The sequence below is a fragment of the Anabrus simplex genome, chromosome 1 (assembly GCF_040414725.1).
Source record: "Anabrus simplex isolate iqAnaSimp1 chromosome 1, ASM4041472v1, whole genome shotgun sequence".
Classification (NCBI taxonomy): Eukaryota; Metazoa; Arthropoda; class Insecta; order Orthoptera; family Tettigoniidae; genus Anabrus; species Anabrus simplex.
The window spans coordinates 1,210,382,325-1,210,399,014 of NC_090265.1; the positions used below are offsets into that span (position 1 = coordinate 1,210,382,325).

A 16,690-nucleotide genomic window follows, 5' to 3' on the forward strand; every position below is an offset into this window, starting at 1 on the left:
CTCCTCTTGCAAAAGTAACGTCCACAGTCTACTGAAGAAAGCCCTAAACGTAGATCATATGTCTGATACCTTAAAGCCAAGCTCTCTCCTCTTGCAAAAGTAACGTCCATAGTCTACTGAAGAAATCCCTAAACGTAGATCATATGACTGATACCTTACAGCCAAGCTCTCTCCTCTTGCAAAAGTAACGTCCATAGTCTACTGAAGAAAGCCCTAAATGTAGATTATTGACTGATACCTTACAGCCGAGCTCTCTCCTCTTGCAAAATTAACGTCCATAGTCTACTGAAGAAAGCCCTAAACGTAGATCATATGACTGATACCTTTCAGCCAAGCTCTCTCCTCTTGCAAAAGTAACGTCCTTAATTTACGGAAGAAAGCCTTAAATGTAGATCATATGACTGATACCTTACAGCCAAGCTTTCTCCTCTTGCAAAAGTAACGTCCACAGTCTACTGAAGAAAGCCCTAAACGTAGATCATATGTCTGATACCTTAAAGCCAAGTTCTCTCCTCGTGCAAAAGTAACGTCCATAGTTTACTGAAGAAAGCCTTAAATGTAGATTATTTGACTGATACCTTACAGCCAAGCTCTCTCTCCTCTTGCAAAAGTAACGTCCATAGTCTACTGAAGAAATCCCTAAGTGTAGATCATATGACTGATACCTTACAGCCAAGCTCTCTCCTCTTGCAAAAGTAACGTCCACAGTCTACTGAAGAAAGCCCTAAACGTAGATCATATGACTGATACCTTACAGCCAAGCTCTCTCCTCTTGCAAAAGTAACGTCCACAGTCTACTGAAGAAAGCCCTAAACGTAGATCATATGACTGATACCTTACAGCCAAGCTCTCTCCTCTTGCAAAAGTAACGTCCATAGTCTACTGAAGAAAGCCCTAAATGTAGATTATTGACTGATACCTTACAGCCGAGCTCTCTCCTCTTGCAAAATTAACGTCCATAGTCTACTGAAGAAAGCCCTAAGTGTAGATCATATGACTGATACCTTACAGCCAAGCTCTCTCCTCTTGCAAAAGTAACGTCCACAGTCTACTGAAGAAAGCCCTAAACGTAGATCATATGACTGATACCTTACAGCCAAGCTCTCTCCTCTTGCAAAAGTAACGTCCTTAGTTTACGGAAGAAAGCCTTAAATGTAGAGCATATGACTGATACCTTACAGCCAAGCTTTCTCCTCTTGCAAAAGTAACGTCCACAGTCTACTGAAGAAAGCCCTAAACGTAGATCATATGTCTGATACCTTACAGCCAAGCTCTCTCCTCGTGCAAAAGTAACGTCCTTAGTCTACCGAAGAAAGCCTTAAATGTAGATCATATGACTGATACCTTACAGCCAAGCTCTCTCCTCTTGCAAACGTAACGTCCTTAGTCTACCGAAGAAAACCTTAAATGTAGATCATATGACTGATACCTTACAGCCAAGCTCTGTCCTCTTGTAAAAGTCACGTCTATAGTCTACCGAAGAAAGCTCTAAAGAATAAACGTTTCACCACCACGACTTGCGGTTCAATGTCGAAGAAGATGATTGTTCAAATACTGTTTTAAGAATTTAGTTCCCCTGTGTGGGTAAAGGTGAAGGAAATTCACAATATACCCAGCCTGTTGTAAGAGGCGACTAAAAGAGGGATCTCCAAGGTATCTCACCCTTGATGCGTGGACTAGGGAGTACGGGGACCTAGCTGAGTCTGGCACTGGTTCCACGTACTTATGCCAGTCTCTCAATCTTATCGCCTTGTTCGTGGGGGTGGGGTGGCGGTAAAATGTATCACTTGCCTGTCGTGAGAGGCGACTGAATGTGGCGGGTTTGGGGGGGGGGGGGTTGCGTCCACAGACCCTCCACCCGAGTCTGACATTGCTTCAATTTTTTGCTATCTGACCTCCCATGATCTCCGTCGACCCCGGTATTAGGTTTGCCAGACTTTGGTTGACTTCCAATTTCACGCCCTTCTCTTTATTTTGCCGTTGTACTAATTGTTCGAATTATGGGACCTCTTCCATTTTTTTCTTTTAATAGTTGTCATTACTAAAAAATTAACCTATGTACTTAGTCTGGGTGGATCTAAATGTGGGGAATCCAAATTGTTGGTTTAATTTTAAAGTCAAGAAGAAGTGTTTAAAGGATTTCATGGTTTAAAATAAGTCCCTTTTACTTCGATTGACTTACATGAATTAATTCAATGCTTTAACTTCCTTCCAAGTCTTCCTCACTTGAAGGGCCTCCTCTCTTACTTCAATTAATTGCAAGTAATGTCTGCAATTTAAAAAAATATATTTTCTCTTAAAATTCGGAATAATAAACGGGCTTATAGAACGGTTTCATGAAGTAAGGGCTTTTAAGGCCGAGGCAGCCGCGCAGAATGACGTCTTGAAGTATGAATCCCCTGAGTGTGCCGATTTAATTTTCCTAGCAACACCGTTCTACACAGCTGCAGCCGGGGCCACCAAAAGCGGCCCGATTTTCTCAGTGACAACAAGTAGAGTACCCGCGCTTCAAGGCAAGGAATCGCTCTACAGTGGGACACTACAGTAACTGGACTATGCACCTCAGTGTCCACAGCAAGAGAGTGAAAGAGAATAATGAATTCATTTAAATTTTGACGAACAAATTTGGACAGCAACCAAGAAGGCTCAAGATTTGTTCTCACGTTCTTTGCTTTTAATTGAGATTTTCTAAAGTTTTATTGCACATTCATTAACTTTTATGCATCCAATTGATTAAAATAGATACAAAGGTCTACTATAGAGATTTATTTGTACTAAATTTATGCACTGAATTTTATGTTGTTAGGACAAATTACTTCATGTATTACTCAATCTAGTTTTCTTGTAGATTTTACCATTTCAACCCACCTTTATTCTTCAATCGGCACCTATGCCAACAGCTAATGCAAACACATCCTACACAGCATTATTAATTTCAGAGAAACAAAATTATTTAGGATTTTTTAAGCTTAATGGTACATTTCCTGCTTATAGTTAAGGTATGATTGTTGTCTAGTTGTTATTTCCAACAACAAACATCCCTGCATCGCTCTTGAAATTCAAATAATTATTTAAGTGATATAAGCTAGAAGAATACATTCACACATATCAGTAGGGAGCTTTTAATATATAATTGGATATAAACACAAGTTGAAGAGGGCCAAGACAGTTCAGTATAGGATGGGCGGGTTCCCCAGCTGTTGGCCCAGGTCCAACTCTAGTTCGGATAATTAAATCTAATCTGTCTTGTGCTGTTTGAGGAGCGCGTCTAGTAAATTGCTTAGCCTCGGCGGCACTCTGCCAGCACCTAAGATTTACACGGCAACGCGGTCCACTTGTAGGGGAATAAACTAAATATACACTTGACATAGCTAAACTACAACCTTGTAAAATATTTACTTCCCTCTTCTTCTTCTTTTGGAGTAATTTTATTCACTTGTGACCAAGTGCATTGCTGCTTTCTTGAAGGCCTTCTGTTCTGCAATTTCCCGCAGTAGAGGGGAGACAGAGTAGCTCGTAAACTGAACCGAGCAGTTAACTTGAGAAGGAGATTTTGTCTCTACATCTAACTTCTGAATCTATTATTTATTATAATCTAGTTCCATACCTGTTTATTTAAAGGTAGTGGTATAATAATAATAATAATAATAATAATAATAATATAATGGCGTGTGGCCTCCGGAGAGGTCTGGTGCACGTCTTTTGATTTGACTCCCGTAGGCGACCTGCGTGTCGTGATGGAGGATGAAATGTCGATGAAGAAGGCATATACAACCAATCCCCATGCCAGGGGAATTAACCAATTAAGGTTAAAATTCCCGACCCTGCCGGGAATCGAACCCGGGACCCCTGTGATCTAAGGCCATCATGCTAACTATTTAGCCATAGTGGCGGGCTAAACTTGTGTCCTCATCCCCGATGGCGGTGAGCTGTATGTACCATTTTAATCACATACCAGCCAGCCCTCCTGCCATTCTTAAATTTCTGGCAGTATCGGAAATCGAACCCGGGCCCCCGAGGACGGCAAATAATAGTGCCAACCGTTACGCTACGGAGGCGGACATAATAATAATAATAATAATAATAATAATACACCACAGATATTCAGTGAAACCCCTGTAATGGAAGAAACCTAATACCTTCAAGGTCAGAAGGAGATACGAGTTAACGAAGAGAGGTCGGATAGGAGGGATGAATACAAGGAGTCTAACATAAGTAATTGGCGGGAATGTCAGACTCAGCTAGGCGCCCGTGATCTCCAAGTCGCGTCCCCAGTTTTATAGCACCTAGGGGTTCAATTTCCTGTCACCACTTTCGACAGGCAGGGACTACCCCAGATGTATTCTACCGCCCTCTCCCACAAGGGGTAATTTCGAAATAGATTACTGATTTACTTAACCGAGCGAGTTGGCCGTCAGATTAGCAGCGCACAGATGTGAGCTTGCATTCGGGAGATAGTGGGTTCGGCCCCTACTGTTGACAACCCTGAAGATGGTTCAATCAATGATCTGTATTTAGGGCGGTCGCCCAGGTGTCAGATTGCCTATCAGTTGTTTACCTAGCTTTTTATTAAACATTTTCAACGAACTTGGAAATGCATCGAACATTTCCCTTGAGAATCTATTCCAGTCCCTAACTCCTCGTCCCATAAATGAATATCTGCCCCAATATCTCCTCTTGAATTCCAACTTTATCTTCATGTTATTATCTTTCCTTCTTTTAAAAGCTCAACTCAAGCTTATTCTGTGGTTTCCTATTTTCACACCAGGCAAATGTTCGGGCAGTACCTTAAGATCAATCTCTGTTGGTGCGATGTAAAGCCAATTTTGAAAAAAAAGAAACCAAGAAAATCAGCTTTACTGAGTTAAACAGTTGAGAACATCAAGTGTAAAATCGTAAGTTTGAGCGATGGCTATACGTTGTCTCCTCAGGTGATTGTTGTAATGGTTGTTTTGGGGGATAAAACATGGTGTTGTCAACTTCTCTTAACAGAGACAATAGAGAAATATGAACATATATTGTTTGCATAATAAGGAAAAAACACTTTTACAAATATGACATTTAATGCATTAAAACTCAAATTATTTCTTAGTTTATATATTCGGTTTTTAGTGATAACCATCGAAAACGAAAATATCAACAATTTTATAACAAAATAACTTATACAATATTTAGTAAAAGCGGTATTTAAATAGAACACATGATCTTACGGATAGCAATATGTATTTTATTTAACATACAAATCTATATCAATTTATGTTTTTAAAGGAGACATCATTCTCGGCAGGCGGAATGTACACTGACTGACAGAGCAAATGCAACACCAAGAAGGAGTGGTCAGAACTTTATGCCAATTGCAGGGTAGACTGACGTCACTGAGGTATGCTCATGATGTGAAATGCGCCGCTGTGCTGCGCACGTAGCGAACGATAAATGGGACACGGCGTTGGCGAATGGCCCACTTCGTACCGTGATTTCTCAGCCGACAATCATTGTAGAACGTGTTGTCGTGTGCCACAGGACACGTGTATAGCTAAGAATGCCAGGCCGCCGTCAACGGAGGCATTTCCAGCAGACAGACGACTTTACGAGGGGTATGGTGATCGGGCTGAGAAGGGCAGGTTGGTCGCTTCGTCAAATCGCAGCCGATACCCATAGGGATGTGTCCACGGTGCAGCGCCTGTGGCGAAGATGGTTGGCGCAGGGACATGTGGCACGTGCGAGGGGTCCAGGCGCAGACCGAGTGACGTCAGCACGCGAGGATCGGCGCATCCGCCGCCAAGCGGTGGCAGCCCCGCACGCCACGTCAGCCGCCATTCTTCAGCATGTGCAAGACACCCTGGCTGTTCCAATATCGACCAGAACAATTTCCCGTCGATTGGTTGAAGGAGGCCTGCACTCCCGGCGTCCGCTCAGAAGACTACCATTGACTCCACAGCATAGACGTGCACGCCTGGCATGGTGCCGGGCTAGAGCGACTTGGATTAGGGAATGGCGGAACGTCGTGTTCTCCGATGAGTCACGCTTCTGTTCTGTCAGTGATAGTCACCGCAGACGAGTGTGGCGTCGGCGTGGAGAAAGGTCAAATCCGGCAGTAACTGTGGAGCGCCCTACCGGTAGACAACGCGGCATCATGGTTTGGGGCGCTATTGCGTATGATTCCACGTCACCTCTAGTGCGTATTCAAGGCACGTTAAATGCCCACCGCTACGTGCAGCATGTGCTGCGGCCGGTGGCACTCCCGTACCTTCAGGGGCTGCCCAATGCTCTGTTTCAGCAGGATAATGCCCGCCCACACACTGCTCGCATCTCCCAACAGGCTCTATGAGGTGTGCAGATGCTTCCGTGGCCAGCGTACTCTCCGGATCTCTCACCAATCGAACACGTGTGGGATCTCATTGGACGCCGTTTGCAAACTCTGCCCCAGCCTTGTACGGACGACCAACTGTGGCAAATGGTTTACAGAGAATGGAGAACCATCTCTCAGGACACCATCCCCACTCTTATTGACTCTGTACCTCGACGTGTTTCTGCGTGCATCGCCGGTCGCGGTGGTCCTACATCCTACTGAGTCGATGCCGTGCGCATTGTGTAACCTGCATATCGGTTTGAAATAAACATCAATTATTCGTCCGTGCCGTCTCTGTTTTTTCCCCAACTTTCATCCCTTCCGAACCACTCCTCCTTGGTGTTGCATTGTCACTGTCAGTCAGTGTATTTTATTTATGAAACATGATACATTCAAAGGAAAACTGTAAAGAATACACAAAATAAAGAGATTTGTGCTGTCTGAATGATGAAAGGTGTAGCAGGATATTGTAATGGAGATGTGTGTGGCCCACTCCATTCGCCTCACGACCTCAGCACCGAAGCCGATTTATACGCACAGCTTCATCTTTCGAGTGCGCTCCTAAAAGCCTTTTTATTCTCATTCCGACTACCCTCCTTCCATTGTTCTCACCTCTTTGATCCGGTAATAATTCTTACTACCTTAACGGGTGTTAATTCTAAATTTAAGACACTCTCAGTCTACCCAGATTTCACTGTCATGCAGCCAAGTTGGCCTGGGAATTAACTGATATAAGGATAATTCCATTCATGAGTGATATCGTGGAAAGCAGTGAAGCAGTGGTGTATATGCTCTAGTTAAGGGAGAGATAACATCAAATAGGAATCAACACACATACATGAGGTCTTCTTACCTTACTTATTTCACCAGCAACTTGGAGAACTATATTTGAATGAAATACAGCGTTATCACGCATCCGCGTACAACTGTGATAACACTATGCGGGCCATGATGCAGTATAATCTTCCATTATGTTTCCTTATGACGAAATAATTAAACGATCCACCTACGTTTTGAAGTTAATTATGTCCAAATCGTAAGCACAGAACAAACGTGGGGTTTACATAAACGAGTTGTCTTTCCCGAACTGCAAACTCATTGAAAATTGAGATTTGTTAGTTTCCCCCTGTGGGTGAGAGCAGTAGAAAACATCCAGGTATCCCATGCCCGCCCTAAGAGTCATCTAAAAAGGGTTACCCCTAGCGGCTGTCAAATTCAGAGTATGAGGTGGCAAAAACAGGGCCTCTAGCTGACAAGGAAGCCATAGCTGTTACACTCCGGTTCTGCTTAATGTTTTGAATGCTTGTAGCTGAGCTAGTGTGCATTCCAAAAGTTGACGCTGTACGTATCCAGATTAAAATTTGAAACGAAATATTTTAAATGGGCGTATGTCATATTGACTAAACTTTGGGAAAATATAACAATCTGTGCGAAGACTAAACTAAGTACAATGTGTGCATTTTCGCATTTTGATCTGATTGGTAAGTCATGAAATGATGTTACATCGAACACATTTAACCTTCAAGCAAACATCCTAACTTTTATTTAATTATAAACTTTATTGACTTAGGTCATTAAAACAGAGCCTTTAATTTGAGAAATCGGGTTAGAATTAACTGGAATAAAATAAAATAATTTATTTTTACTTTACGGAACTCCATATGATCATTATTCTAAGTAATACATTACTTATTATTCAGTCTCGTATTTTAGTACTTAGAAACGTACTTTTCTTCAGTCACAATCTTGCTGAAAAGATGTTTGGAAAGATTTATATTCAGTAAACACAAACTAATATTTTGTTGTCAATGTTACTTCTTACTCTATAAAACAAATTAGACAAGAAAAATAATATAATTAACGTCAGTATTTCGTAACCAAACTGCTGTATTTTCATTGTTCTTATTCTGTGTCATTTTAATGTTCGGTCTCCGGGTCCATGGCTAGATGGTTAGCGTGCTGGCCTTTCATCACAGAAGTCCCGGGTTCGAATCTCGGCAGGGCCTGGAATTTTGATCATCATTGGTTAATTTTGCTCGTACGGGGGCTGGGTGTATGTGTCTTCTTCATCATCATTGCATTATCATCGCGACGCGCAGGTCGCCTACGTGAGTTAAATCAAAAGACCTGCACCTGGCGAGCCGAACGTGCCCTCGGACACTCCCAGCACTGAATGCCGTACGCTATTTCATTTCATTTTATGTTCGGTTGGCCTAAAAATGCTTTTTGCGCAGAAGTCCTTGTGCCCGTAAGGAATGAAGGTTTGGACTTTCATCAGGTCTTGTATTTTTGCTTTTATAATGGGAACATTTCCGGTTGCGTACCATGGTGATTATTGTGATAGTTGTGTCCTCGAACTAAGCCACACGAAGAAAGAAGTTTGGTTGATGATACTCGATGTAACCTTTTCTTCCATGGGAGTAAATTAATGAGAAACGGTAATGATTGAGATGTTAACTCTTTCGTTATTGGTTTTTGTTTTGCCTCACCAAAGACAAAGTCAATGAGATACGCCCAATTAAAACAAAATGCTATCTTTGATTCTCAGTGCCCTCTCAACATGAGGCATTAAAAGTGCCTATTCGAAATTAATCGGCAGTCCTATGTTTAAAGTTTAGGAAATGAGAAAAAACAGAAAATAGACCAAATAATAAGGAAGCCCGTTAAAATATCGATTCATTTAATGCTGTATTTTAATGCTGAAATGGGTGAAAATGCGCACGTAGATGCGCCGTGCAATAGCTCGTGACTAACGTAAAGTTGAATTGAATTGAACTGAACTGCATTTTTTGATTACAGTTTGACAATGAGGCCTATGATCTACATCGAAAGGAAAACACAGAACAATTATTATAGGAAGATTGAAACGGAGAAAATTAAACTTGTTTGAAATCTGAAATGTCAATCAATTTATTTCAGTCACTACCGATCTGCATTTAGGGCAGTCACCTAGGTGGCAGATTCCCTATCTGTTGTTTTCCTAGCCTTTTCTTAAATGATTGCAAAGAAATTGGAAATTTATTAAACATCTCCCTTGGTAATTTATTCCAATCCCTAACTCCCCTTCCTATAAACGATTATTTGCCCCAATTCGTCCTCTTGAATTCCACCTTTATCTTCATATTGTGATCTTTCCTACTTCTAAAGACACCACTCAAACTTATTCGTCTACTGATGTCATTCTACGCCTTCTCTCCAATGACAGCTCGGAACATACCACTTAGTCGAGCAGCTCGTCTCCTTTCTACAAAGTCTTCTCACAACAAACTTTGCAACATTTTTGTAACACTACTCTTTTGTCGGAAATGACCCAGAACAAATCGAGCTGCTTTTCTTGGGATTTTTTCCAGTTCTTGAATAAAGTAATCCTGGTGAGAGACCCATACACTGGAACAATACTCTAGTTCGGGTATTACAAGAGACTTACCGTATATGCCCTCTCCTTTACAACCTTACTACGATCCCTAAACACCCTCATAACCATGTGTAGAGATCTGTACCCTTTATTTACAATCCCATTTATGTGATTACCCCAATGAATATCTTTCCTTATATTAACACCTAAGTACTTACAATGATCCCCAAAAGGAACTTTCACCCCATCAACAAATTAATTAAAACTGAGAGGACTTTTCATATTTGTGAAACTCACAACCTGACTTTTAAGCCCGTTTATCATCATACCATTGCCTACTGTCCATCTCACAACATTATTGAGGTCATTTTGCATTTGCTCACAATGTTGTAACTTATTTATTACTCTGTACAGAATAACATCATCTGCAAAAAGCTTTATATTTGATTCCACTTCTTTACACATATCTGAAGAACAAACCATACCATACCATACCATACCATACCATACCATAAACTACATAAACATAATATAAAGTGGTTAACATCAAGTAATAAACAATAATATTTGTTAACTTGGTTGCTGATGATTATTAATCTAATTATCTTAAATGCTGCCAAAAAGAAAGGAATCGATTTAAAAATAAAAAGTGAATAAGATTTAAGACAGAAATAATAATAATAATAATAATAATAATAATAATAATAATAATAATAATAATAATAATAATAATAATAATAATAATAATAATAATAATAATAATAATAATAATAATAACAGTGACTTATGGACAATTAGTTAAGAGGGATGAATCACAGTCAGACAGATGAGTGTCGGCTGACCACTCTAACAATAGATTACTCATGGTTTACTGTTCTATTATGACTGCTGTGATATCATACTCTGCTAGATTGAACTTTCAATGTAGATATATCGATGTGAAACGTATTCACGTGATCTGAAAATTATTGTAAATAGAGGGAATACTTACTTTTACATTTCCAGGGGGTTTCCACTTATCAGAATTTACCTGTTCTCAGATGCCACACATCACATTCCTGCCCGTGACTTTACCATAGTTATTGTTCCCCGCCCGTTGTCCCTGGTCTTTTCGCTAGTGGAGACCAGTTGAGCGAAAACTGTGACCATCGCTATTCCTCCATCCGTCGGACATGTCAATACCATCTCAATGCTCGCATCAACCCCATCCGTAACCGATTCTTCTGCATCCATCTCTGTTCATACACATTCATTTCTTAGCCGATCCAAGCGGATAGCCCTCATACTTCGCCGTAACACACACACATGTAGATTTTTACAGACTCACTCTTACCTCTTTGTCTCTCGTTGAATGTCTAACAATCCGAGCCGTATCAGAATGCTTTCAACCACAACACGCAGCACCACTATCCTTGTTCGCCGGGATGTGTGCTGACTCCAAAATATCCTAGTTAAAGATAAAATAGCTACCCTTCTCTGACTTATCCTGTGGGATGTATCAACATATCGACCGGTCTTGTCCATTAGTGAAGCTAAGTACTTGAACACATCCACATTTCTCACCCGGCTAAATTCAAAATTCAAATCCTCACCTTGCCCACTTTCAACAACAGGATATTCTATTTTATCTACATTGACTGTTAATCCCCATTGTCTATATGCGTCTACCTATGTTCTCATGTGGTACATAGAGGGTTTACAATGGAGAAATACATAGCCTGTATTGAATATTGTTTTAGAATAAAACAGAATTTACTAATGCAAATAGTGCTAAATACACAGTAACCCAGCATCGTCTGAATATTATTGTGCGGCTCTATGGCTAAACGGTTAGCGTGCTGGCCTTTGGTCACAGGGGTCCCGGGTTCGATCCTCGGCAGGGTCGGGAATTTTAACCGTAATTGGTTAACTTCGCTGGCACGAGGGCTGGGTGTATATGTAATCTTCATGATCATTCATCCTCATCACGACGCGCAGGTCGCCTACGGGAGTCTAATCAAAAGACCTGCACCTGGCGAGCCGAACATATCTTCGGACACTCTCGGCAGTAAAAGCCATACGCCATTTCATTTTTCATCTGAATATTGTTGTAAATAGAGAACATACATTGTGTAAATATATAGCTTGCTATGAATATTTTCTTGGTAGAATGGAAGTGGAATATACTAATAGAGATAATGCAAAGTACAGACTAATCAGACATTGGACAGTTTCAACTTACGTTATGTAGCCAGCTAAGCTTTCTCCAGGGAGGGTTTGCTTTCACGTGGCACTCGAAGTAGACGTCGTCCCCTTCCTTGATGTCATCAGGATTGAGGGTGATACCCAGGAGTAGCGACACGATGGGAGGAACTGTGAATACACATTAAACACACATTACAAACTCAAGAATAAAATACAATCTTATAACGATAACATCAACAAAGTACTAGTAGATACGTCTGAATTTGAGCGATCTATGTCACAGTAGCCGCTTTGATTTTGAAAATACAGTTTATATTTTTCTCAGTGAAGATGAAGGATGAGCGTTTAGAACATTTATTTATTTATTTATTTATTTATTTATTTATTTATTTATTCAAAATGAACATCCACAGCCTGTTTCCAGTCATTCGACCAGGTCAGGAATGAAATGAATGAAGTCCCCATCTAGCGGTGTGGATAGGAATTGTGTCGGCTGACGAAGCATGTCGCAGTCCTCTGGTGCAATGAAATGAAATAATATTGGAGAGTGTTGCTGGAATGAAATATGACAGGGAAAACCGGAGTACCCGGAGGAAAACCTGTCCCGCCTCCGCTTTGTCCAGCACAAATCTCACATGGAATGACCGGGATTAGAACCACGGAACCCAGGGGTGAGACGTCGGCGCGCTGCCGCCTGAGCCACGGAGGCTATATTAAGTTATTTATTTATTTATTTATTTATTTATTTATTTATTTATTTATTTATTTATTTATTTATTTATTTATTTATTTATTTATTTATTTATTTATTTATTTATTTATTTATTTTGAACATATCGGGTCATTACAATGTTCACGACAAATGTTACTTAAATGTAAAACGTTAACTAGATTTTTTTAATCTAATCATTCCGTACGATAGCATAAACATACTCATTGGTCATGTTTTTGTGTTTATCAGGTGTGTAATAAATTCATCTACATAAATTTTAATTTTTTCATGGCATGTGATTCATAAAAGGTGAGTCCTGCCTGAGTGATCTGAACTTCAAAAGAATAGTTCAGCCCTATGAATCGAGCACGACCGGGCGAGTTGGCCGTGCGCGTAGAGGTGCGCGGCTGTGAGCTTGCATCCGGGAGATAGTAGGTTCGAATCCCACTATCGGCAGCCCTGAAAATGGTTTTCCGTGGTTTTCCATTTTCACTCCAGGCAAATGCTGGGGCTGTACCTTAATTAAGGCTACGGCCGCTTTCATCCAACTCCTAGGCCTTTCCTATCCCATCGTCGCCATAAGACCTATCTGTGTCGGTGCGACGTAAAGCGCTTGCAAAAAAAAAATCGAGCACGAGTTAATTAGAAGCAGTAATCTCTCATTTCTGTGTAACACATGCTTTATTAATATACACTGGTTAAAAAATAAGAAATGTGGTCTCACTTTTATATGTGCCTAACTTCACGATACGCATACGATTGAAATGAAAACAGAAACACAATGAGAAAACCCAAGTTCATTGGAACAATTAAGAACTAGAAAGGTGTTCTTTGGCATTCGTGCCAATCCTCGAATGGAGAACAGCTTTACAACTCTTTTTTTCGCTCTTTTGGCAAGGTGCTGCTCGTTCAGTTGAGGCAGATGTCCTCGCTCTTACAAATGGTTAGAATGTGTCTTCAAGGGTTTTCAGTGTTTGGGGTGGTGGATTTCTCGCTAGGATGCATTTCTCCAGTGGTTACGTCTCAAAACTCACAAGTCTCCAATCTCAGGGCTAACATTAGTAGAAAATAGTATCAAAATGTACGGCTCCGTACAGCAGATGCCTCCGATGAGCGCAGGAGGGCTGAGGTGCGCTGCCCTTCAACCCGCCTTTGTCCACCCACTTTTAGATGGGATATCTCATGTATTGTTAACAGGAATTATTACCCTATCGTTCTGCTAGGTGTCATCGAGCAGTGCACAACATGGATTTCATTACTTCGTAAAAGGGAAAAGTAAACTGAATGCACAAAGGTTATAGGTTTTTATAAGCAGCAAGAAAACAAGTCGGACGAAAAAGTATGGTTTTGTCATAAAGGACTATCATCCGCGTGTGGCGGTAAAGTTATAACTAATTTGACAATAGCGTTTAAAGTGAAACAGCCCGCCAGTGTGTACGTGATGTCCGTGAGCTTTTCAGCATCCTGTCGCGTATACTTTGTGTGAGACTACTTGACAGGCACACCTCTTGATGAGGGAGATGCCAATTACAGGACAAAACAATTACAGAACTCGTGACACGGCTCCAGTTGGTCCCAGACTTGTTCGATCGGATTTAAGTTGGAATTCCCGGATGGCCACTGCATTCGTTCGTCGCGCTACTGTCGCAGGAATCTCCGAAAGATGTTAGCCTCATGCACTCTAGCATTATCATACTTGAATACTCCGACACTAGCATGTTATCAACGTACCGTCAAGTAGTTAAGAATTGATCATCATCATCATCGTATTCTAAAGGCTAAGCCTTGTCGCTGCAGCCACAGTTGTCTGAGCCAGTCTTTTCAACTCAGCGTAGGTCTTGCACTTCATCCTCAGAAGCAGGTTCTTGAAGTAAGACACTCTGGGTCGTCCTCTTCCTCTTTTTCCAGCAATTTTTCCTTCAATGATATTACAAAGGAAGTCCTCATGCCGCAGAATGTGACCAATAAATTTTATTTTCCGTTTTTCAATTTCGGTTATCAGACTCCGTTCTTCTCTTATCTCTCTGAGGACTTCGGTATTGCTCTTCATTTCCGTCCAACTTATCCTCTGCATTCTTCTCCAGATCCACATTTCAACTGCCTCTAGTTTTCTTTTCTTGCATTCCTAATGTCCAGCTTTCGCGACCATACAGAAGCACGCTCCATACAAAGGTTTTTGCAAAGGCCTTCCGAGTTTGAATATCTATATGTTTGTTGGCCAGCAGATGCTTTTTATCTTGGAATGCTCTCTTTGCCATGGCTATCCTCTCCTCTTCGTGACTTCTGATATACTCCAATTATCACTCGTGATCAGAGTTCCTAGGTAGCAAAACTGTTTCACTTGTTCTATTTTATCAGGGCCAATTTTTAAGTGTGTTACAGGTGTTTTCTTGTCTATACATATTGTCATGGTTTTCGTTTTCCTTGTATTCATTTTGAGGGTCCATTTGCCTAAAGTTTCTGCTAATATGTTGATCATTCTCTGCATACTTTTACCTGTTTCTGCTAGTATGGCAATATCATCAGCAAATCTTATAGAGTGTACTTGTTTGCCATTAATTTTGATCCCCGTTGTTTTCTCCTTCATGACTGCGATGGCTTCTTCGATGAACATATTAAAGAGATAAGGAGACAGTGGACATCCTTGCCTAACTCCTCTTCTTATTTTGACATTTTTCTTTGTCCCACTGACTTCTAAATCAGTGTTCTGCATTCTGTATAAATTTAGTATGAGGCGTCTATCCTTCCAATCAATTCCTGCTTTTTTCACAGTAAGGAAAAGTTGTTCCCAGTCTACTCGATCAAAAGCTTTCTCTAAGTCGATAAAGGTCACGTATACTTTCCTATTCTTCTCAATTCTTCTCTCCAGAATTAAACGAAATGCTAGAATTGCTTGCCTAGTACCCCTCCCTGTTCGAAATCCAAACTGGTCATTATCGATATAGTGTTCTAACTTCCCTTTAATTCTATTCTTGATGATGTTGAGCAGTATTTTTGAAGCATGAGACAGGAGAGTGACAGTTCGATAATCTGAACAGTCCGTGGCATTCCTCTTTTTTGGTATTGCAACATTTCTGGTTTTACTAAAGTCAGGTGGAACTACGCCATTCTCATAGCAATGTGACACCAGCTGAAAAAGGTAACGTTTCATATCGTCACCCAAGTGTTTCAGAAGTTCTGCTGGAATGTTATCTACCCCGGGTGAATTGATCAGGGGATCGATTTTCAAGTCAAAACTCATTCCTGTCCACGCCATAACAGATTTGCCTCTATAAGCAATGGTAGATTGTACAGTTGTCAGATGAAATCGCTCCCAAGGTATTCTGAAGACTCACAGACGACCATCTGAACGATATAACGCGAAATGGGATTCATCCAAGAACTGCACAGGATACCAGCGTCTTAGCCGCCAGTGCAGATAATCTCTAGCTAAGTGCAGTATCCTGCCACGATGTTGTTATTTCAGTGCAGGTCGGCGGGATCTCAAACTGGCCTCTCGAAACCTGTTTCTGACTGTAAAGTAATTTACTCGTACTCCAGAAGCCTGTTGTAGATCCACCTGTAGTTTTCGTGCTGTCGCTTGGCGTTTTCGAAGAGCTTGGGGAGGCGCAGAACGAAACTTTCCGGTTTTCCTTTGAAAAACCGTGCCAGGGGGCCTGGAAATGCCTCCAATCTCCTGAAAACGATTTTACTGATACCAAATCATCTTCTGCTCAACTCCTAGCTCCGATAAAGTACCTCTGTATCATTTTTGATGCTTCTTTGCCTACCTCGGTCCACGGGATCGATCATGACTTGTAAACACCACACTCCACACAGACCAATCTTCGTACATACATTGTGTTGCACTCATACCTTTCAACTAACACTGGCACCTCCCAAACTTCCAGACGACAGCGGAGACATCTGTTATGAAAAAAGGACATGCAGTGCTGAAATAGTCCGATCTCCATCGCACTATGCATACGTGCTATGTAGTTAGGAACATCTAAAGACGTGATCAAATAACAGAGAAGATCCAATATATAATTTCTACTGTAATAATTATGCAGGTTTAGAATCGTTTAAAATCGACGGTACAGTATTGTTG

General features: G+C 41.0%; 1 protein-coding gene across 1 annotated transcript in view; it reads right to left on the reverse strand.

The window, feature by feature from the left end:
* LOC136858529 (neural cell adhesion molecule 2) overlaps window positions 1–16,690 on the reverse strand; it is a 491,718-nt gene that overhangs the window by 273,907 nt on the left and 201,121 nt on the right. Inside the window, exon 7 of the mRNA XM_068225657.1 lies at window positions 11,926–12,056. Coding sequence (XP_068081758.1) covers window positions 11,926–12,056 — 131 coding nt within the window. The remainder of the gene's footprint in view (window positions 1–11,925; window positions 12,057–16,690) is intronic.